This window comes from Varroa jacobsoni, unplaced genomic scaffold (assembly GCF_002532875.2).
Source record: "Varroa jacobsoni isolate VJ856 unplaced genomic scaffold, vjacob_1.0 scaffold_488, whole genome shotgun sequence".
Taxonomy (NCBI): domain Eukaryota; kingdom Metazoa; phylum Arthropoda; class Arachnida; order Mesostigmata; family Varroidae; genus Varroa; species Varroa jacobsoni.
Window position 1 is genome coordinate 87,030 of NW_019213390.1, and position 21,282 is coordinate 108,311.

General features: G+C 40.8%; 1 protein-coding gene across 8 annotated transcripts in view; it reads right to left on the bottom strand.

Annotated features, from left to right (window-relative positions):
- Window positions 1–298: 298 nt before the first annotated feature.
- Window positions 299–21,282, bottom strand: part of LOC111260895 (serine/threonine-protein kinase OSR1) — a 43,735-nt gene continuing 22,751 nt past the window's right edge. For 5 of the 8 annotated variants that reach the window (XM_022833988.2, XM_022833986.2, XM_086968505.1 and 2 more), the window contains exons 3-9: window positions 7,623–7,879; window positions 3,838–4,082; window positions 3,459–3,633; window positions 2,968–3,248; window positions 2,611–2,834; window positions 2,001–2,352; window positions 299–1,756 (exon numbers count right to left, since the gene is read on the bottom strand). In XM_022833988.2, the coding sequence (XP_022689723.1) occupies window positions 1,397–1,756; window positions 2,001–2,352; window positions 2,611–2,834; window positions 2,968–3,248; window positions 3,459–3,633; window positions 3,838–4,082; window positions 7,623–7,879 (1,894 nt within the window). In that variant the 3' untranslated portion in view covers window positions 299–1,396. Of the gene's footprint in view, window positions 1,757–2,000; window positions 2,353–2,610; window positions 2,835–2,967; window positions 3,249–3,458; window positions 3,634–3,837; window positions 4,083–7,622; window positions 7,880–13,132; window positions 13,337–14,159; window positions 15,366–21,282 lie in introns of those variants that run through there. The other 3 variants (XM_022833990.2, XM_022833989.2, XM_022833985.2) reach the window with 3 other exon arrangements.

Sequence of the window (21,282 nt, forward strand, 5' to 3'; positions counted from 1 at the left end):
AAAAAAAAACATTAAATAGAAAAAAATAATTTTAATTCTCTTTTACAAGCAGTTTAATCTTTACCAATGTTTGCTTTCTTTTATCCAATTTGTAGAGCGGTTATTTTGTGGATTTACCCAAAATAGCTTACCATATTTCCGGGGCATCAAATGTAATTCAAAGTATATCTCAATTCAAATTAACAAAAGAAGACTTAGCTTTTTTTTTTGTACAGAAGCTACACATATGCGCAGCACAAAATTGCGTCTATTTGCTACGAAGTCAACTATAAGCTTGCTAAACTCAATAAACAAAGGCTTCAGTTTTATTTAACGAACAGATATAATTTATTTTCAACATATTTGACAACACATTTCTCACAAGTATAGCTTTTCATAATGCCGCTGGGCGAAGCTTTACGTCAAACTGCCTAAAGATAGCTCTAAGTACATACTATCGATAGCAGTTACTTTTTTAAAATTATATTCATCTAATATCATCACATGAAACATATGAACTTTTACCACCATCACCAAATGGGACGTAGATTTCATTGACAGTATACAAATCAAATATTAACTCCCAAAAAATGTCAATAAAGGCACACGTTGACATCTCAGTGACTTGATGCAAGCAAGTAATCGATTTTTTCGCCTTGGTTCATAGTTTGCTACAATGGAAGTTGTGAAGTTTATGATGGATAAAGAGCTTTCAACGTTCGCCAGCAGCACGACACGTATGACATGGGTTTTGTCATAGAAAAATCGTGTATATATAGAAACTAAGCGAAATATCAGATTGAATAAAACAAACGTGTTGGGTTGACATCAAAAGTAATCTCATTAGTCATCGACAGTAAATTTTGTTCATTGTATTTAGTTACCCTCAATCCTCTTCTTGTCGTGGCCACACTTTGATCTAGTTTTACTCAAATAAATGCATAGATATAACATTTATAGAACAATGATATGCCACGATGTTTTCATGTGATCCATTTATGTATAGATCAGGTCAGGGCAACATTCGCGAGGCATCGCTTATGTAATACGGATCAACTTTTGTTTGACAGATACAATTCCTGGTGCTGTCTCAAAAGTGCGTAGTACAAATATAAATAGGCGTTTAAGTTATTTTGAGAATAAACACTTGTGCTATTAATGCCAATTTCAAGCTGTTTTTCCAATAAGTAGCATATATTGCGATTTCTGCACACAACCCAACAAATTGTTATCCATTATGCTGTGACTTGTCAAATCTTGCCGTTTTTAACGAATTTTTGTACGTTTCTGGGCGACGTAACTTAAATTGTTGCAGCTAGAGATTACGTATTATGGCGGAATATCATAAGTTATTTCAAAAAAAGAGGTGGCCAAATTATTCATACCCTCAAAGCTGCTGTGGCAATGCGGCAAACGCTCATCCAATAATCTTAATCTGTGCGTAGCCTACAAGGCGCTGTTGATCGGGCTCAGGCCATGCATCAGAGGGTGCCAGAGGGAACACAATTGACTTCCCCTGTTGAGGGTCCTCTACCAATTTCTGGAGGCTTTGCAATACAACATCTTGATCCTGATCAGGAACCAGGCCTGCGCCAACCAATTCAGCTGCTAATTCTTGAGGGCTGTCACGCGACTTGAGAAATTGGAATTTAATATCATTTAACTCCTTTCGTTTGTTACGAATCCGAAGAGCAAGATTGAGTTCGGCTTCATCATTGACAACAATTTTTGGCACGTCGACTACAGTGTGCTCCGTTTGTTCAGGAATTTGCTTTTTCTGAAATCAACAATAAAGACGTATAATAAATAAAAGTGTCTTTCTTAACTCGATAAAAAGGTTATCCTCCAATTTCTTGTACACTGCATCTAAGTACAAAATCGTGTTAACCTGAAAATTGAGTACAACAGGTTGTAAAGCCTGGAGTGGTGCAATGCAGAAGTAATAGAAAGCAAATTGAGGGGACATTGTTCGGTTGTGCTTTTTTCGTTAAAAGAGGCCAATCATTATCAGTTAAACACACCCTTTTGCCATTGCCGCTTTCTTGTGTTGTCTTATTGAGGCTGCTATTATTGATGCCGGCGGCGGTTGCGATCTGCCTCGCAGCGGCTCGGTCGGCGCGACGTCTTTCTATAGTCGCATGATCCCTAAGACGCGCGTGCTCGCTTTCTTCGTCCGATGACGAGGTGTTTTCTCGATTAGCCATTTCAATGGCCTTCTGCCTAAGAGCTTTTTCTTCCGGAGAAGCGACATGCAATGGTGTGTCACTGTCGTCGGAATCTTCCGAATCTCCTTCAGTAATGTCCTCAATTTCCTCTTCTTCGGACCAGACCCAATCACCTGTGTCAGGATTCACGGAGCCCCGTCTATGGCTTCTACACATTTAAACAGCGATAACAATACATCATTGTAGGTTTCGAAATGTATGCATATGAAGGTTAACTAAGCTTGATTAAAGCTTGCTTCATAAGTAAATAATTATCAAGCTAATGCGACAACGTGGATATTATATGTTGGCTATATACATTCATATTGGTTAAACTCAATTGGTCGGGTCGATGAATAATAATAGCAGTCTGTTTGTAACGTTTTTATAAGAAAAAGGAAGCGGCCTAAACCGTTGAAGAACGTACGCGTACTTGAGGGCAAATGCTTCACTGCCTCGGCGTGATCTTCGTAGCTTTTGTGCTCGCTGGTTCATACCGGGGGTGCAGAGAAGCAGCGCTTGCGTTAGGTATCGCTTGTCCTTAGCCTTCTTGAAAAACGGATGACGTAGTAATTCAGACGCGGTCGGCCGCTTGTCCGGGTCCTTCTGCAGACAATCAGTGATCATTTTTCGGATTGTCTTGCCATACGTCTGTGGACAAATAAAGAATCCATCTCTAGTGGGCATGTGTACATAAACTTGTTGCCCTTCAAACAGTCCTTTTGGCTACAACTACAGCTTGTGAACCTGGCAAAGGTTTGAGCACATGAATGATTGTACTTACCTTATATTGGTCTTTATCTGAAGCGATAGTGTCGAGACTCGGTGGATCGTTTTGTAAGGTGAGCATAAGAACCTTCATTGGCGGGTATTTGGCGTAAGGAGCGGAGCCAGTGATGAGTTCGAGCGCGGTTATACCTACGCTCCAGATATCCGCTTTATGGTCATATCCCGTAACTTGTTCCATAACTTCAGGTGCCATCCAACATGGAGTACCCACAAACGTGTGTCGAGATTTCGTGCGGCAGAATGAATCAGTATTAATCCATGCAGATACACCGAAGTCTGAAAACGCATAACTTATTTCTTTAATAACATCTAGATCGACATACAACCTATAATCAGAGGCCAGTGTATATTATAAATGCAATATTTTTCTCATCAAATAAACAGTAAGTTGAAACAAGCACAAATAATTAGACAATCCTGAATAAATTTTCCTATCTACGCTTTGCGCAACCAATACTGTTTAACAAGAAACAAAGTCCCACTCACCGGCAATTTGTACGGTGCCATCCTCACCTAGCAGGATATTGCCAGCCTTGATGTCTCGGTGGATTTGTCCGTTATGATGGAAGTACTCGAGGCCTTTCAGTACTTCGCGAAGTACAGTGGCAATGGTAGCTTCGTCGAACACTCCATGTGTGCAGTCCTCAGCCTTCATTTGATGCTGCAAACCCAATAAAACCCGCAGCTCGACATTAGACATTTAGAAATATGTCAGCGATTTAAAAACCTGATCATATTTTCAACGATCATTCAGTAAGTTACGGCAAAATACACGCAGAGCACAACAATGGCAAGATGCCAAAATCCAGTTTTCCTAACAAGATTTAACGACTGTCGATATTCTGCATGTGGATTTGTGTTTTACCTTGATGATATCGAGAAGACTGCCGCCAGCTAAAAGCTTGATCACTAGCCATAGTTCATCGCCTACAACGAATGAGGTATAGTAAGAAACAACATTGGGATGACTGCACGCTCGCATTGCTTGGATCTCTTTCAACAGTTCGTCCATTGAGGTGTTGCATTTCTCGAGGTTAATACGCTTAATCGCACATCGCTCACCCCGAGGCCGACAGAAGGCCGCGTGCACAACGGCGGTAGCTCCAATGCCTGTAACGAAAGGAGATTCTAGGTGTAATTAGTGAACGTAAAATAGAGCCCACATGAGATATTGCCCAACCAGATAGTCTTAGACGTTACGCGTGTAAAAAAGTCGATCGAAGATTATTTCAGTGCAGACAGCAAAGCCTTGGACGGTCAATTAATTATTATAATTAACTGTAACATTGCATACGGAATGTGTTACATCTAAATCTTAAAGGCTTTTAGTGACCATGTGTCTGTCGTGAATGGGACAAACGATAAACGAATTTCTGGCTTGCGTCTAACTTGTGTTATACAGAGAACTTCGGAAGTTAAATAATCATAACTATGGTGTATTCGCCCGATGAAAATGAATACAAGTGCGATAATACGACGAAAGTATGGCGAAACCTTAAATTCGACTCTTTTTATCCCACCGACAATTAAACTTTAGCTTAGATGTCAAGGTTAACGCGCTCATCGTGACAACGGTAATTGATCAGTACGAGTTACTATAATAATTCGAATACTTTATTCAAATTTGAGCAAGTAAATATCCCAGAACTTCACGTAACTTCTTTGCCTAAAATAAATAATGAGGGATCTTATTATTATGCAGACGGTATCCGTATATATTGAAAAATGTATGATGAATTCGAGTATTTACTAGATTTCATGTTTCCAAAATCTAGCGGGCACCGTTACATAACATGCTTTTGTTTTCTCATTCCTGTTTGGTAATCACACGCCAGCTCAGTTTCAAAGGTATCATATAATTGTATGGTGTCTCAGAACGTTTGTTTCTTACACAGGATTCGTGTTAGTCAACCAGTCAGAAATGGCAGTGAAGGTGTTGCCTTTGAGTGTCCACCTGGAAGTAAGCATGTAAAGAAGTAACGTACAGATGTGGTTCTTTGAGCTATAGGTGCTTTGTCGACGATGCAAAGCGACCTCATTCAAGGTCGCCGCTCTACTGGCCAGCTAGCGGCCAAACAATACGCCTAGAGCTTGTGCACAAAAATAAGTTTTCCTATACTCACTGAGTTTGAACATGACGTCGCGTCGGCACAGAAACGATATACGTAAAAGTACATTAGAAAAGTATCATGCGACCATATACCTGCCGCATTATAGTAGAGAGAAGGGTGCAGTTGTCGATACCTTGAGATCAATTTCTGAGTTATACAACGTGCGTGACTGAACACTGGGAATATTGGACCGAAGCTGATATCGAAATTATTCAAATTTATGAGTGAGTGAAATGGCGCATGTGACGACCTAACAGGCCGGTCTAGCCATTTTACTCAGCAGTTCCTTTTCACGTGGACTGCTCTATGAACTTTCCTATTTGTTGAGCTGAGTGCTATCTGTTCACAGACGTAAGTAATTGAAACCATATCTTGTTTTTGAGTTTCTTCAATAGACCTCGCTGCTAGATGCATAATTCTTCAAAAATTATAATAACGTCACTTTGTTTTGGAATGGTAAGGAAGTGTACTTAACATTTCACCTTATTAGGAACCAGAAGTTAAATAGTTATCAGTTAGGTTTATAATTTTCAATTTGTAATGACGCGGAGCGTTGTCTGATCGAATCTTCCTCGACAAATCACTGCCGATGGCATTTTATTCTAGGGTAGTCCCCCCTTCCTTTCTTCAAAATGTCATAATGGCATATGATTATTAAACATGCCTAGTTAGTTCGCCATAAGATTGGGCATGCATATAATTAGCGTTAATAACATACTTAGATATAGTAAGCGTGGACGGTTTTCAATGAAAAGCGTCTGCGGATGACACTTCTAGAGTACAGTATTTTCTCTCGTTCTTGCAGTTGATATTATAGCGCTGAACGCGGTACCAGGCGAATGCACAGGTAACCGGTTGAAGGTGAACTTATAGCACGAGATGATTGAATCTCCTGGATATATTACATTGATAAAATGAACATATCTATGGTTTACAGCATAGTCCATAAAGATCGCCGGCGTGTCAAAAAAAAACTAAAACGGAGGTGACGTATTTTATTGGGCGGTAACCGCAGCGTGCAGCCAGCTTTGAGAGGTTATCTATAGCCGATTAACGTGCCTACGCTTAAGATATCACTTTCTATAATAACACTGCTACTACACGATATCCAATAAACTTTGAAACATCGGTGGATATTATGAAGCGCCATTTATTGCAACGAAGCTGCACCTGGGTAACAGCTAATAGTACATGTCCTTTAGGCAATAGCCAGGCGCTTGGTATACTGTGAACGTCTACGTAAGACCCACGCAGGTGATAGTAGGATAACAATTCGTGTAACAACTAGTTCGGACAATGCGGTAAGCGAAAAAAATCTCGACGAATTCGAGATGGCGACATGCCAGTATCATTTGTGCCTATTCTGTAAATTGATGGAAAAAGCCCGTCGAGTTCACAGAGTAAGAAGCGCCAGATTCCTGTCTTGCCTATCAGCATCTGCTGTAAACGACAATCACCTGGGAGTATACAAAACCATTTAGGGACAACCAACACTGACTCAATACGCTCCTCACTTCTGGCTGCGTATACAGATTAATTAATTGCAATGCAGATTAAATATATCACCCAATATCTCAAGTCACATTGTGTTTTGCTCTTTGTAGTATTCTTATCCACATTGTCTCGTTTGTCCTGCACTCAATGGCACGCGCGTATATTCTGTCGTACTGGGGTTTGCTTTTCATGTCAGACTTTACGACGTTGATCGCTGCACGTCATTGACATACTATAGCTGCCCGATAATTTGGCTTTGTCGAGCTCCCGGCTCTGTTCATCACAAAAAAAGGTGCGAGGTAATTTGGGTCCAAAACGTATTGTGGCATCCTTTAGAGAAAGAACAGTGCCAGTCGGTGGGAATCATAACAATCGCTTGGTCACGCATATCATAATCAGCAGGTGACTCGCACCATTATCAAATCCGACATTTCGACAGCGCAGTGGCCCATGTGAAACTATCCATGTCGAGAACCGTTAGCCCACTGGGTCGTGTTGAACAGCTCGTTTCTTTAGCGGGTCATTTTTGCACCTCTGACCAAGAAGGTTTCATCGTAACTGTGTCGAGACATTGTAACCAGCTAGTGAGTCGGCGACGCCGCTTGAACCAAAAGAGTCTCCAGAAGCTGAGGAAACTGACAGTGAAAAATTTCGAAACCAAGACATAAGCAAGCTTTAAGGGTGTTCGACGACGCTAGTGGATCATGCTAAAAGCATATACACAAGCTCGTATGAGTAGCTCGTCGCCGGAAACAACTATTTTTCATTCACAATATATATTAGATTCAAATGAAAACTGACGCAAATAGCTTTCACTAGCCGTTCGACATGGGTAAATGCTATTTTTGATTTGCGAGGTTTTCAAGTTTTGAAGGCAAATAGCTCCGAATGTAATAGCTTTCAGAGATACATGAAGCGTATAAACATGTTAAATTGCAATATTTTCTAAATTTTTTCCTGTTATAAAGCTTAATCAAGTTCACAGATCATAGGCCTCCTAAAACTGAAATGTGCTCCTGATCCTCAGCGGCGTTGATTTACGTACCAATAATCTCGCCGAGTTCGTAGGCATCTTTATCAGCGGGCCAAGCTTCGCGGGTCCGTCTCACTCGATCTCGTTCATTGCGCTCCTCACGCTCACGTTTGTCAATACGTTCCCGTTCAACACGGTCGCGGTCCTGTTTTTCTTGTTTGTCCTGTTTTTCTTTGTGTTGGTGCAAAAGAGCTGCCGTGGCTGTGAGAAGTTTGTTCACCGAATTGTTACCACCGGAGCCATCCTCGCACTGACCACCCTTCACTTCCCTGTAGTTAGGTCACAAATGCACAAGAAACAGAGGACCAAGAAAAAAATGAGAAAAAATCCGCTGCCACGGAAGTTAGGTGCGATGTAACTATGTATTAGAAAGTGAAATCTAAGTTTGAGAAGTACGAGCTTAGAAAAGTATGTAAGGCCTGCTTGCGAAGACTGCGCATCTTGACAGGTCGGTGTATCCGCATTACCACGACTCAAAATCATACTATTGAAGTATATTTTGACTGCTTCTAGTATCGTCATCTAAAACGGTCAGGTTGGAAAGCTAATGTGGCTTAGAATATCAAGATAGAACTTTGGTGAAAAGTGCAAAACGCATAAATGCGACAAACAAATGTTCCGCTTACATGCAATATCTACGCGAAATAATTAAAAAAAAAAAAAAAAAAAAAAAACTTAGTCCCTACGTAACTTCTAGTGGACTCATAATATCTAGCCTTGGCGGATAATGAAAATGCCCTTGAAAATGAAGAATGCCCGTTTCCTAAGTAACTTAAGATTGAATGTGAAAAGTGTTTTGAGGGTATGGCCAGCGAGCAAACTGTCAGTTTAACAAGATAGAAATCCTAGTAGCTGAACTAGTCAGCTAGAGCTAAGTATCTCGTGGCGCCAGACTTCTGCTGCACAGAACGAACGTGGAACCTCTTGACCAGGGCACGCTCTAATGGGTCGGAACTGGTGCTACCGTTGCGCTAACTCTCTGTTTGGATAAACATGGTGGGGCGTTGTTTAACAATTAGAACGTTCCTGTTTTGAACGTAAATTGCTACAGTCGATTCCATATACCAAAAATAAGCCGTACTCAATGTACGAAGGTTTGTCAAATACAAATACTTATTATAGAAACAACTTCGAAATGCAGGATTATCTATGTAGGATGTGACGCTTTGCTAGAGGGATTCAGAAGACTTGCATTATCCACAACCCACCAGATATGGCAAGCAGAATTTAGTGGTGTATCTAGTCAGAGCTACGTTGCATTAGTATACAGTTGAAATTAGTGGGTTAAATACCTGTACGCAAACCTAGGATGCATTCAAGGCATAGAAGTGCCGTGTAGCAATAATAACAACAAGGTAAAGGTTTAGTCTACAGTGGCGGCTTAAAATCCAAAGGCGTGATGAGTAGGCGATTGCAGTATGTACTCTCCAAGATTATAAACAATGAAACGCCTCTCTATTTAAACAAAGCCCCCGTTATGGTAAAAATATGACCTAAGTCAAGCGATCTCACAAGTCAACCACTTTACGTGTTTGCCCGATACAGGTACGACGCAGTATTTTATTATACGATATTACGTTTGACAAAACGTTACAGATCTCATCGTAATATTGCTTTATTCCGCTCTATAACTTGGCCAATAAAAAAATAACTGTCAATTTTACGCATTTCAAAGACTTCGTCGGCGAAATATACCTTGCAACTACTAGGTTGTCCTTTAATGGAAAAAAACTTTGAATGCATAACGGATTTTGGCATAATCCTTCTAGAAAGACGCTTTATACGGTCTAAACATTAGTAGGGTTTTCACGAAATTACTGCGATGCCTTTATAACAGAAGGCGAGGTATATTAACGACTGCTTTGAAGAGGCCCTTGAGAGACATTGTTTGAGTATACTTCATATCGCGGTTACCTAAATAGAAGTGTCAAATTATAAGTGGGTGCCAATGTTATTAGAGGTTTAAACATCTCTCCCACGAGTATGTGGATTATAGATCACTGTAGATAGCCTGCAGATGTTGTGCTTTGTCAAACGACCGAGGCCTAAATAACTGGACAGAAACGGCATTTTTCTCAAAGAATACGCAGTGGGCAACACTAAAAATGTTGACAAAAAAGCCGGCAGTAACCCTTCTCTAAGCAAAAAAAATTACACTTGATGTAGGTACAAAAAGCAATTAAAATTATGAGTCAATGCGTTTTCTTCTGACAGTCCCCCGTGCTCCATTTTGAGAAACATTGCGTTGTTAATCTCATAAGGAAAGCCTTCGACGAAACTAATGATGAATGGTCGGCGTCTAACGGAAAAAAATCGCATACAGGTACTTATCGTTTCACAGAAATAAAGTTTGGAAACATTTATGTTTCAAGGACGCGGTGCAGTTCACGTAACGGTATGCTATAGTAATTTGTCTGCGAGCTAAATTTGAACCAATCCCTTATCAAAGGTTATAGATAAATCGAAATCTAAAATATGCGGTCTCAGCAATATGTTCTCAAATGCTGGAAGGAAGGTATTTAACGGAACATATTACATAATATAAAACTGAATATATAATAATAATAATAAATGATCTCTTCTGGAAAATAGACGTAGGTGAATGTTTATGGAAACGTATTTGAAAACAAAAAAATACCGAAGTGCATTCTAATGAAAAATTTCTAGATTATATATATATATATATATAATTATTTTTAACGACACGTTAAAAAAGTTTCTAAGGACCAAAAGCTATTAAGTACCATAGGAACAAATTCAAGTACGCTGCACACCGTAAGTCGAGTTTACGCCGAAATGTTTTGTAATTCAGTTGCCTTTGCTTTGGTAGAGGAAACTTCTGCAATTTTCATCATTGAAGAAAAAAGAAAAATTACAGCAAAAAAAAATTCTGTCGAGACAATGTTTGCAAACCTAGGTGTCGACACACCATATGGCCATAAGCTCGTGACGTAGAAAAGTTCATTTAATCTGGCCACGTTACTTTTAGGATTTTCGTATTGAAATCAGCTGAAAGCTATATCAACGTCTGACAAGGGAAACCCAAGCAGGCCTATCATCTTTGGTGAGTTGTCAAAGCTACGTAAGGTTCACGGCGAGCAGAAGGTCGAACAAGTAAAAGCTATTGTTACATAGATATTCTAGACAATGGTGGAGTATGTAATGCCTGACAATTTTACCTGTTTGCTTTACGAACCAGATTCTGTTGATAAAATTCGTCGTGAACAAACGTCCGAAGCGGCAGAAAGTAATTTTTTATAACTTCAAGTACCATAGCAATCATTTTGTAAGTTCATTTACTTTATTATACTTAAGTTTTATTTATCTATTCGGTGATATTATTGTACAGCGACTGAAGAAATATGTTAAAAAAAACAGTCTGTCTCGCTGAATAAGACTGTGCATAATAGCACCACCCAAGCGTATTACTGAATGGAGCTATAGGCAAATAAGTACCAAACTATACAAATAAATATAATAAAGTGTGTCGTCTAGAGTTGTTTCGGCAAGTATCTTCTATTTCGACGTTAGTATTATATACATCGTAATAAAATAATTTAGTAACGAAATTCGCCTTGTTAGATGACCATACATGTACCCGGACGTACAAACATCGTAAGTAATAGAAACTTTACGACGCTTTGTGGAAAGAAAAAAAGTTTGCTTTAATCAATGGCATACAATGACACGCATTATCTATATGATTATACGAATACAACTATGGTGGCTCGAAAATGCACATGTTAATTTATCGCGGGAGACCTGCACCCGTTATCAGTGATTTTCTCGATGATAAGAGTCACATATCGACGAGAGCCTTCCACAAATACATGCCTTAGTGAAACTAGTCCACATCACATCGTTTGCGGCGGTCATTTTTCTTTCCATTTGTTTTCTCTTCTTGTAAACATACAATATTGAGGTATGTTCATTGTGTCTAAATTCCACTATACTGCAAATGTGTACAGCTATGCTTAGACTTAGCACAAAATATGATCCTGCCAAGTTCCAAATGAACTGGGCAAGCGAAAGGTGTGAACAAGAGGGATTTGGTCCGAAAATGGCAACAAATACCTTAATTCTAGTTGACGTAACGTGTTGATATGTTTGAGGTATTCGGTTAAGCAGCTCGTAATTACGTAAGTGAACCGTGCCTGGAGCCATACATTTACAACTGGTCCCGATAACTTGAGATTTTCAAGATATCATTCCAATCTAGGCGCAGAAAAGTAAGGACAGAACTACCAAACGAACAGCTTTCGTTGTCTACTCAGAGTACTTTATGGTAAGGCCAACGTTAAGGACTTGAAAAGGATCAAGGAGATCATTCCGGTGCTCAAAATGCAGTTTAGACTAATAATAGTATTGAAAAGTAACTTGAGTGGTTCCGGACTTTCTTCCAGTGATGTTAAGAGATGGCGTTGAGATCTGCAGTGTCGGCACGTTCATTTACCTTACCTTAAAAAGAAACTTGTAATGTCCGCCATTGTTTAAATTGTAGGAAAGGGAGAGAAGCTACCAGGCCTGAGGAGACGATCAAAATATATTAGAAACAAAACTGACCCCCAAAACTGCTTCCCAAGAAACGCTTCTTGTTAAGAAATATGAAAGCGCAGCCTCTCTTTTAATATTTACTTGGAATGAGCTCTTTAATAAAGAGCTACAAAGCCATTGGCAATATCCTCAGCAGGCTGCCTGTGAGAAAAAGACATTTACAAAAGGTTTATTTATCATGGTCAAGCCGGTCGGCAGCTTAGGAACATTCAAAAATGTACCGATCGCTGCGTTACCACCCGTCGTGAATAATCTTATATGCTCATTTATCTCTGTTGATTAGGCTGAACGACAGCAGTGTCTTTTGAGGAAAGACCAGGCAAAGGTGTCTAATGAAGACAATAGCTTCTAAACGTGCACATTTAAAAAACCCGGGAAAGAAGAACATTGTCGCAAGCGAATGCTGAAAGTTAGAATTACTTTGTTCTCGTTAACAGTAGTTGCAAGAACAAATTAAAGATGGACGTTATTAACCTATAGAAAATGTTTATAAATGTGACTTTGGATATGTAATCGCGCCTACTTCTCGCTAGGCGAAAGCTCACTGAGACCACATATTGTATTATCAACCCTTGCAGTTGGACGGTCCACTTAGACGCAGACTATTGCTATGTTCTTACAAAAGCCTAGATGGTGTTCTTTGTTCGATACTAACAACATCTGTCAGCACAGAACTTAAGCATTATTTTACTCTACTGCCTCCATCGAAGGCAATATTTAGATGTAACGTTTTTACGATAATAACATTGTGATACGCATAGACGCGTAGTCTATGATTTAAGAATATGTAACTATTGAATCCACGCTAGCAAGCGACCAGGCGGAATGGATCTAGGAAAGAGATTTTTACAGCTCAGTCTGTCAAAATATCGGTATTGTGTTACCCTCTTATCGATATACGGCTATTCCGCTCTTCTATTGTTAGTATCGCAGTAGTTTTACATCAGAAACGTATTGATTTACGTTACCTATTTCGTGACTGCAAACCATGTGTAGGACTCCTAGCTAATTGTGCACATGGCTCACGTCTGACAACCATATCGCAGCTGTTGTTTATTTCCCAAAGCGACGGCTCCTACGTTTCGATACATATTGCGCTACGTAGTAAGTACTCGAAAATAAGATCTTGCGTATTCAGTGGCTTCAGGTTTTCGTTGCTTTTCGATGCTGGTCGAAAAGTAAACAAATTTGCTACTTATCATCGGCGTCTGTTTAACTGGTAGGGGCCTTTTTATTTTTTAAGGAGATTTAGGGCCATGGGTCTTCTTTTCTCGCTGTCGAAGAGAACTCTCGTCTCCACTCGCGCTTGTGCACCCGCTAGGTGACACACACACAGATATTCAACTAAAAGAACTGCAGCTGCTTACCGTCTCCTATCTAAACGGTAAAATTTAAATAGCAGATGTTAGTTGGTGTGTCTGATCATTGGATTAACTCTTTTTTTTTTGCATTTAGCGTATACCCGGGCACACCGAAAACGCCGTTCGTCGATGGGTCGGGGAAGGCGGCCAAAATGCGTGCTCGAAATGCCATTTCAGTATATGCATGCGTCATAAATTTTGACAGGCCATGACTCTTGTGCTAATCGCGTACATAAAAGGTTTGCTCAAAAGGAACCCTTATTAAACAACGACCAGAATTCATATGGGCGTGCGCTTGGAATCTATCAATAAGCAATGATCGCCTCTGCTCATCTCTTGACCGATTAACAAAACAAAATTTAGATTTGATAGGAAAGCCAAAAAAAAACTATCTGTCGGGATAGTACTTATTATGAAAGGTTGCAAAGTTATAAACAAACACGAGTATTCCCTTTTCGCTTCCCGTAATCGGCATTAACTAATGGAAGACTTCGATCATATTCCCAGGATATCGCGGTCAATTAAGGTTCCCTAACAATCTATCTATATTCTAATTAATTAAACCCAAACTTATAATTCGGAAGAAAAAATTCGAATGTTGCTGTCAGATTGCGCATTTTCAGATTAAGTTTACCTTCGGAAATGAACTCGGTCAATAATTCGGGTCATCTGCGTCAGTGTCTCAGTGGCGCGTCCAAAGAATGATTGAATATAGGAGAAAAAGTTGTTTCACGGCACAACAGATGTTCTCTTGCTACTCAATGAAGTTTGAACAGGCGAAGACGAAAGCAAAGGGCTATAATACCGTTAGAGATTAACTTTAAATCCAACTAAATTTAAGCCTTGATGCACTTGTTCACTCCGAGCTGACTTCGCCGTTCGCTCTGCACAGAGGCAAACGAAGCATTTACCGCATGTTTCACGACGCTCTTCAACGAACTCCGGTGCTCCGGATCACACAGAGACACCTTATACAAACACCTAGGTATTCACCTGAGCGGCCGAGTCCTCACGAGTTTGGTGCTGAACTCCACGCTCCGTGGCCGTTCCAGCTTGGCGTCTAAGGAGCCGCCTCGCTACTCAGCTGCTACGACGAACGCAGCAGTGGTACAAGAAGCGAAATAAAATACGCAAGTCGTCCTTCGACACTAGGTATAACACTTGAAGCACTGTCTATCTAACCAACAAAACACCCTGCGCTGAGCGGCTGTCGATTGTTAATGATCTGCTTCCTAACTCTCGTTTTACCGTCTGTACAAGCACTGAAGCCCGCGTTACTCAACGAAAGCTCACTTCTTTCGGATGTGATACGTTTAACGACGCAGTATGTCAGTCAAGGCTAGCTGATGCGAAAATATAGCACCGTTAGTCTCGTAGCAGCGGTTAAAAGACCTAGTCGGCACTTGTATTGTAGAATGATTGTAGTTGTAATTATTGCTCACTTTTTTCTGCTTGTCCTCGATCTAGAAGAAGAGTTTGCCCAAGAACGACAAAAGGTAGGCCCTTACGTTACCCTGCTCGTCAGCGTCAACAGGGTCTGCTGCCACGACGTGTTGAGGCGGCTAACCATTACATGCGACTGTAACACACACGACTAACTGCCGTGTAGCGCGATAGCGTTACTAGCAGAAGCGGCACCCAGCAACTAGACCTGGTTGGCTTTAGGAGAGAGACGCTGTTGCACGTTCGTCGTCGCTTGTAGCGGCTTTCGCCTTTTACAGCGTTTCATTAGCAGCTCGATCCGATGCGGTTCTTTACAGTGGATGCGCTGCCGACATCCACATGAGCTTCGAGATGAGGAGTGTGCTGCTGCTCGGGAAACCACGTGAAGAAGTTACCAGCACCTTCCTCCGCGTTGCCATCGACCGCCATCCATTTCGCTTTCCTCTGGGGCGCGGCGATCCCCTACGGCTGTTGCCGCTAACGCCGCGGCCGAAACGCAACAGGAGAAAGGGCATTTTGTCGGCAGACGGAGATTCACGACGGATAGGCCGGGTATCCCGCTACTGCTGCTCCTAGGACGCTTCTCGTTGCCGATGATGCTGCTGCTGCTGCTGCGGCTGCGGCTGATGATGATGACGATGGTAGTGACGATCGTGATGATGATGACGAGGAGGAGGACCGCCGGGCTACCTGTCTGGTCACCATCGCCACGGCCGCTGCACTTCCTATGTCTTTAGTTTTTGGATATAGACACAAACAGATTCATTTTGTAATCGTCGCCATTTTACCAATGCTGCTACTGCTTCTGCTGCGGTTACAAGTACTCACTGCCGCCAGTTATAGAGACACCGTAATATGCGTGTATGTCGTACAACAGTGCAGCCAGTCAGTTCGGTGTTCTCACGCGCGACTCCTGGGCGCCTAGGGGAGGAGGCCGCTGGCTCGAGAGCGATGGTTGTCGCCAGTAGGCGACGTGCGCAACGATGGTGTCGGTGCATACGCTTCCCGCGCCATGGTACGTCATAGGCGCCACTCAGACGTCTGCGTTGTCTTTTTTCTTCTGTCGGCGTCCCTCGATCTTTTCATCCTCCTGCAACTCCACTAATCTCCGCCCAGTGACTCTGACGATTTGTCTGCTTCTTCTGGAGTTATGTGGGTATAGTCGCCAGTAACGAAAGCAGCAGTCATTGAAGAGGTCTCCATATTGTCGCGTGGACGAGTCGCAAGCAAAAAGGCGATATGGACAGTGACACATGGACCGTAGCGGATAGATGGATATGTCGACAACGTGGATATTGTAGACGATGAAGAAAACGTACAGGGAGAAAAATTAGAACTCGACAAGATTGTTCGGGCCGAATCGCAATGAGCGAGAACAGCGCGTCGAAAACGAAAAAAACCGCCAGCGTACGGACATGGAAGAACTGCGGGCTGGATGAGTCTGCAATTGACAATGTAAAATGTCAACAGAGCGATGCAACAAAGGCAATCAAGAATCAGATGAAGCTCTATTTTGATTCGAACCTTCCAAGAACATCCGTCATCTTTCACTACTCACAAAAAATGCAAGTAGATAAAATTATTTTATGCTCAGTGCAGACAAGGAAGGTACGCTAGCTGAAGTCAAATTGAGGATACCATCCACAGACGAATATTCATATACACAAATAGACAACTGTAGATATATTGCATCCTGTGTGAAGTGAGGGCCGTATGGTCAGGACTAGGTCATTTTAGATGTAAAGATCTTCGAGAAACAAAAATTAAATTAAATAAACGAAGGATATAATGAAATGCACGGTTGATAACCGACGAGCATACAGACAGTTGTACGTTCATGTAGAGATGCATGTAAAACGCAAGGGTGCAACACCTTAAATTAGCCTTTTTCGTTAAAACCATCGAGAATTGCAAAAGTTGAAAACTTGGGGACGCCTATGTGTTTGCCACGAACAAAGTGTTTGTACTTACTAAGTACTAAGCTGCTAAGCATTTTTGGTATTTTTCCAGGGCTAGTGCTATAATAATAATAATAATAATATTTCCGTCTATAGCACAAAATCGCCAATTTTTTCGAAGTCTATCCAGAGTTACAATTTCCAGTGCAACATAAACGTCGTTCGTATTAATGGTAAAGTAGTAATGGGTTCAATGGAACAATCTCCGGTCTAGCGTATACAAAACCATGGTAAGCTATTTATGCAAGCTCCATAATATTCTAAAATGATTCATAGTGAGTAAAAACTAGAATCTGGGATCTCGCTTTCCGCAGATTGGGTGCCCAGTCAACTCACTTGATTATGGCAGCTCTCTAGCCGAATCAGGACTTTGTAATGTCTTTGTTTCGCTCGTTTCTCTTCAACGTGCGTGTTACCAGTTGCTGTTGTTGTTCCCAGGAGACGCGGTAATACATCGATCAAAAGGGTCGAAGATCCACAACTCCTTGTATTTAGTCAGTCAGAAAAAGGCCCGAGGCTTTCCAAGCCAGATCGTGGTTAACACCACAAATAACCTATGTATGTATCGTTGACAGAAGGAGTTTCTGGTTGTCATTGTATCACTAAGAATAGCGATAGATCTCTCAACTACTTCATATCGAATCGCCTTCGTTAAAAATGCCTTATAAAGCACCAGTTTGCTTGCGCGACTGCTGTGTATCTATTTAACTTATATATAACTGTGTTCCTCAAATAATACTGCATTCGCTATAAAATCTGTATCCATAAATTCTACCACCATCGTAGGACCCTCGAAGCAGACAATCACTATCATAGTGCATAATCGTTAGTGCGAAGCAGGACTCAATGTGTCAAATAGTGCAATATTATTACCGAACGTTCTCTGTGCGGCCTTATCAATGAACGTCCCTTATTCTAAGGTTGCAAACTGTAGCTGAAGATAATAAGACACTCCGGAGCGAAGTAACCTCTTATCGCACTGGTAGAAAGCGTTATCTCGGATTAAACACGTTGGGGGGTCCGAGACTTGAGACCTAATATACATACATTTTTATGATTGTGGATAGCTTACTTGAAGACTCACTGGCCGGTATATACGAGTGGGCGGCAAAAAGCAGGTAATAAGAACAATAGGAGATAAGAATTCGTTGAAGTTTATAGCCATTAGTAGCATAAGCATCTATTAACTACTGATGTGTGTAACTTCCGCGCCCCATCTCCGACAGGCATGTAGAGATTTCACTGCGTAAATGATCAAACCGGACTAAATATTGTGGTTGTAAGTGGTAAACTTAGGTGTAGACATTATTGCTGACAACTAGATCGGTCAGGTCAAATCTAGCTGACGTTTTCTCCCTATTCCATGCAAAAGAGTGAAGTAGTTTTGTCTAAATGAGTTTTTATGCGAAGAACGTTTGTGATGTCCATGTGGAAAGAAAGTAGCTTCAATATTACCCTGCTAGCATTTTTGGTGCTTTACTTTAGACAAATTTACTCTCACAGATATTCTTGTCACGGGCTGTAAGGTCAACAAATCCCGGGAGAGGAAAACGAACTTTGAAAAAAAAGCCAAGCAACACGTAGTGTTGTAAAAAATCAATAGGAGCGTGATCATCTATTTTTAGGGAACAGATTTCTTGCGAAATAGACAATCATGTGCCTCTTTGGCTACGGCTAAATGAACAAATTAGAAAGAGCTTATTGTTAATTAATCTGGGCTAATATTTATTGACGTCCTCTGAATATTTTAAATATATTTTTTTGATATAATAACGTGTCATTTTGATTAGACGCTGGATTAGGATAGGTGAGGTCAGTAAATATTTTAAAACCTGGCATCCTTGTCGTATGCTTCTTCCGTTAGCATTAAGAATGTAGGATTTCAGGTCATAATGACTGTAAAAGAATCGCTGCTAAAGTGATTTGTTATGCTCATTATTTTGACCGGAAATATTCTGTGTGAGCGTTCACTGACGCAGTCCCCTGAAATGTCGTTGACCCGGAAAAAAACCTATCCTCCGGTGAATTTTTGACTTTCACAGAATTTTAATAGCAGGTATATATTTTAGAATAGGACATACGTATGCTAGTTGTCATCTACCCTGGCTCAACACTGGACCATTCTCTATTTTACGCTTCAAGCATGTCAAAAGCCATTACATCAAATATAGGCCATTCAGTATCGTCCTTTCAGATATACAGAGTACGGCAGCGAGTGACGAGGTATGATCGTCGAAGTGTGAGCATATTTCCCTTTATTTACTCTATTGACGACAAACTAGTGTGTTATAAAGACCTTGTGTTAAACGGTGCGCGCCATAATGCGTAGTATTTCAGCAAGACTCAGTTTTGAAACGACGCTTGATTCCGTTAAAAATCAGATAAGCGCGAAGATTGCATGGTATGGAAAGGAGAGTCTACAAATTGTAGAATGAAACTGGACAGATAGTAGACGGTGCCCCACTGTACAACTCGCCCTGGCCAATATGTAACGTGGGTTAGAAAAATAAAAGGAGCCAATGTACAATCGTACACAAAAATCGACCAGGCACAGACCCATGGACCCTCTAAACATATATTGTTTCTCCACCCTCGCATGGATATATTCATAGCACGACAACATGGTCATCTTTGTAGTTTTAGGCTCTCATAAAGACCTTACAGTCGCCGCTTAGAAGGCGGCGAACTTTTCGTCGAAACTTATCTTGCAATCTTAACAAACTTAATAATTAGTGTTAATTCAGTTATTCCCAAGGGACTGACTGAGGTTCTCGCTACGGTGTAGAATGAAATTGACTTGCTTCGAGAATCATTTGAATAAACGGAAAGGGCTATTTGCAAACCAGGGAGTAATTATACACAACTGCAGCTGAACATACTGGTTTCATATATATATATATATATAATTCCTTTGAGGAAACCTCGCCAAGATGAGAACCGATGCGACTGATTGGCTTCGTGCGACTTCATTTTTTGGCAGGAAATTGCAGCCACTTTTTTGGCTATTTCTATTTTTATACGCAGATACGGTTCTCCAACAATCAAATATAGAAACATAATGTTTTCACTTATTGGATAACATTAAGTTAATTGCACAATGTATACACTGAGATCAACTGCCAATACACATTATCAAATTCCGGCAGCGATATACGCAAAAATGAACAAGCCTATCTTGCAAATGGCGTTTACTTAGCTAGTTTGTGGCAAAACAATAACGCTGCCATAATGTATAGCGTCTTTTTTCGCCAAGACAGCTTAAAACGGACGTATCGTAACGCCTTATGTCTTTTCAGTTAGGATGCTGTCCTGCTTAGAGAAAAATGTTTCTTAAAAATCGCGTTATGCCGCCATTGTTGCTAGCTATGTATATGTAATTTATTTTTTAATTTTTTATTAGTTATCATTTCGTAGACTACCAGTACTATCAGCTACGCTTCCCTAAAACCAAACAACGTAGTACATTGGCAATGGTACAGTGTATTTATATGCGTTCTGCGTATGAATACACGCAGCAGATGTCGTGACAGGGCGCCATCGTGGGTCGAACGCCAAAAAAACATAGGTATAAGTTTGCTAATTTCTTGTGCCCGTAATACGTTATAATTAAAACAATGCATCTAACGGTGACTGCCTAAATAGATATAGGAACATTTATGGTCATAATCAATTTGCTTTAATGTCCTATATATATATATATGTATGTATGTATGCATCAGACATCGAGTTCGCGTAAACTGGTAAAGGCCATTGGATCGTCTAAGATTTGGAACGATACGGAATGAAAGCAAGCAACCTTGAGGGTCGCACTCGTTCCCTGTGCTGTCAGGGTCTAACAGTAGCTGGCAATATGCGCAAAATATAGCGTGCGTATGAGCGCTTAGATGATACAATTGGCTAATTCTAAAGGAAATCACGATATCGATAGAAGCAACGTGGGCTGGCAATTGTAAGTTAAAGCAACTCTTACTGATTGCGGCAAAGTCCGCCAACCTCAACCGAGTTCCTTATAGGCAAAAACGATTTCGTCCTTTCATTTAGGACGTATGCTACTATGTATCAGTATATAACATCTGCCTGAACTATGTATTGTGAAGGCCTGTTTATGCTCTACACTCTAGCAACTATCCTCTATACATATAAATTGCGACTTTCAATATCCGAATCTTTGCTATAGCTAAGAAACATCGCATGTCAAGGAAAAGCGCACGTAACGGTAAACGCTGATCCTGGTAGATAAATCAAATTGGCAAATGTCTTAGCAAGTTATGCAAGGTCAACCTGCAAGCGGAACGCTCAAAGATTGTAGCAATGGAACATTGTATGACGGATAAAAGAATTAAACAGAAGACTGGT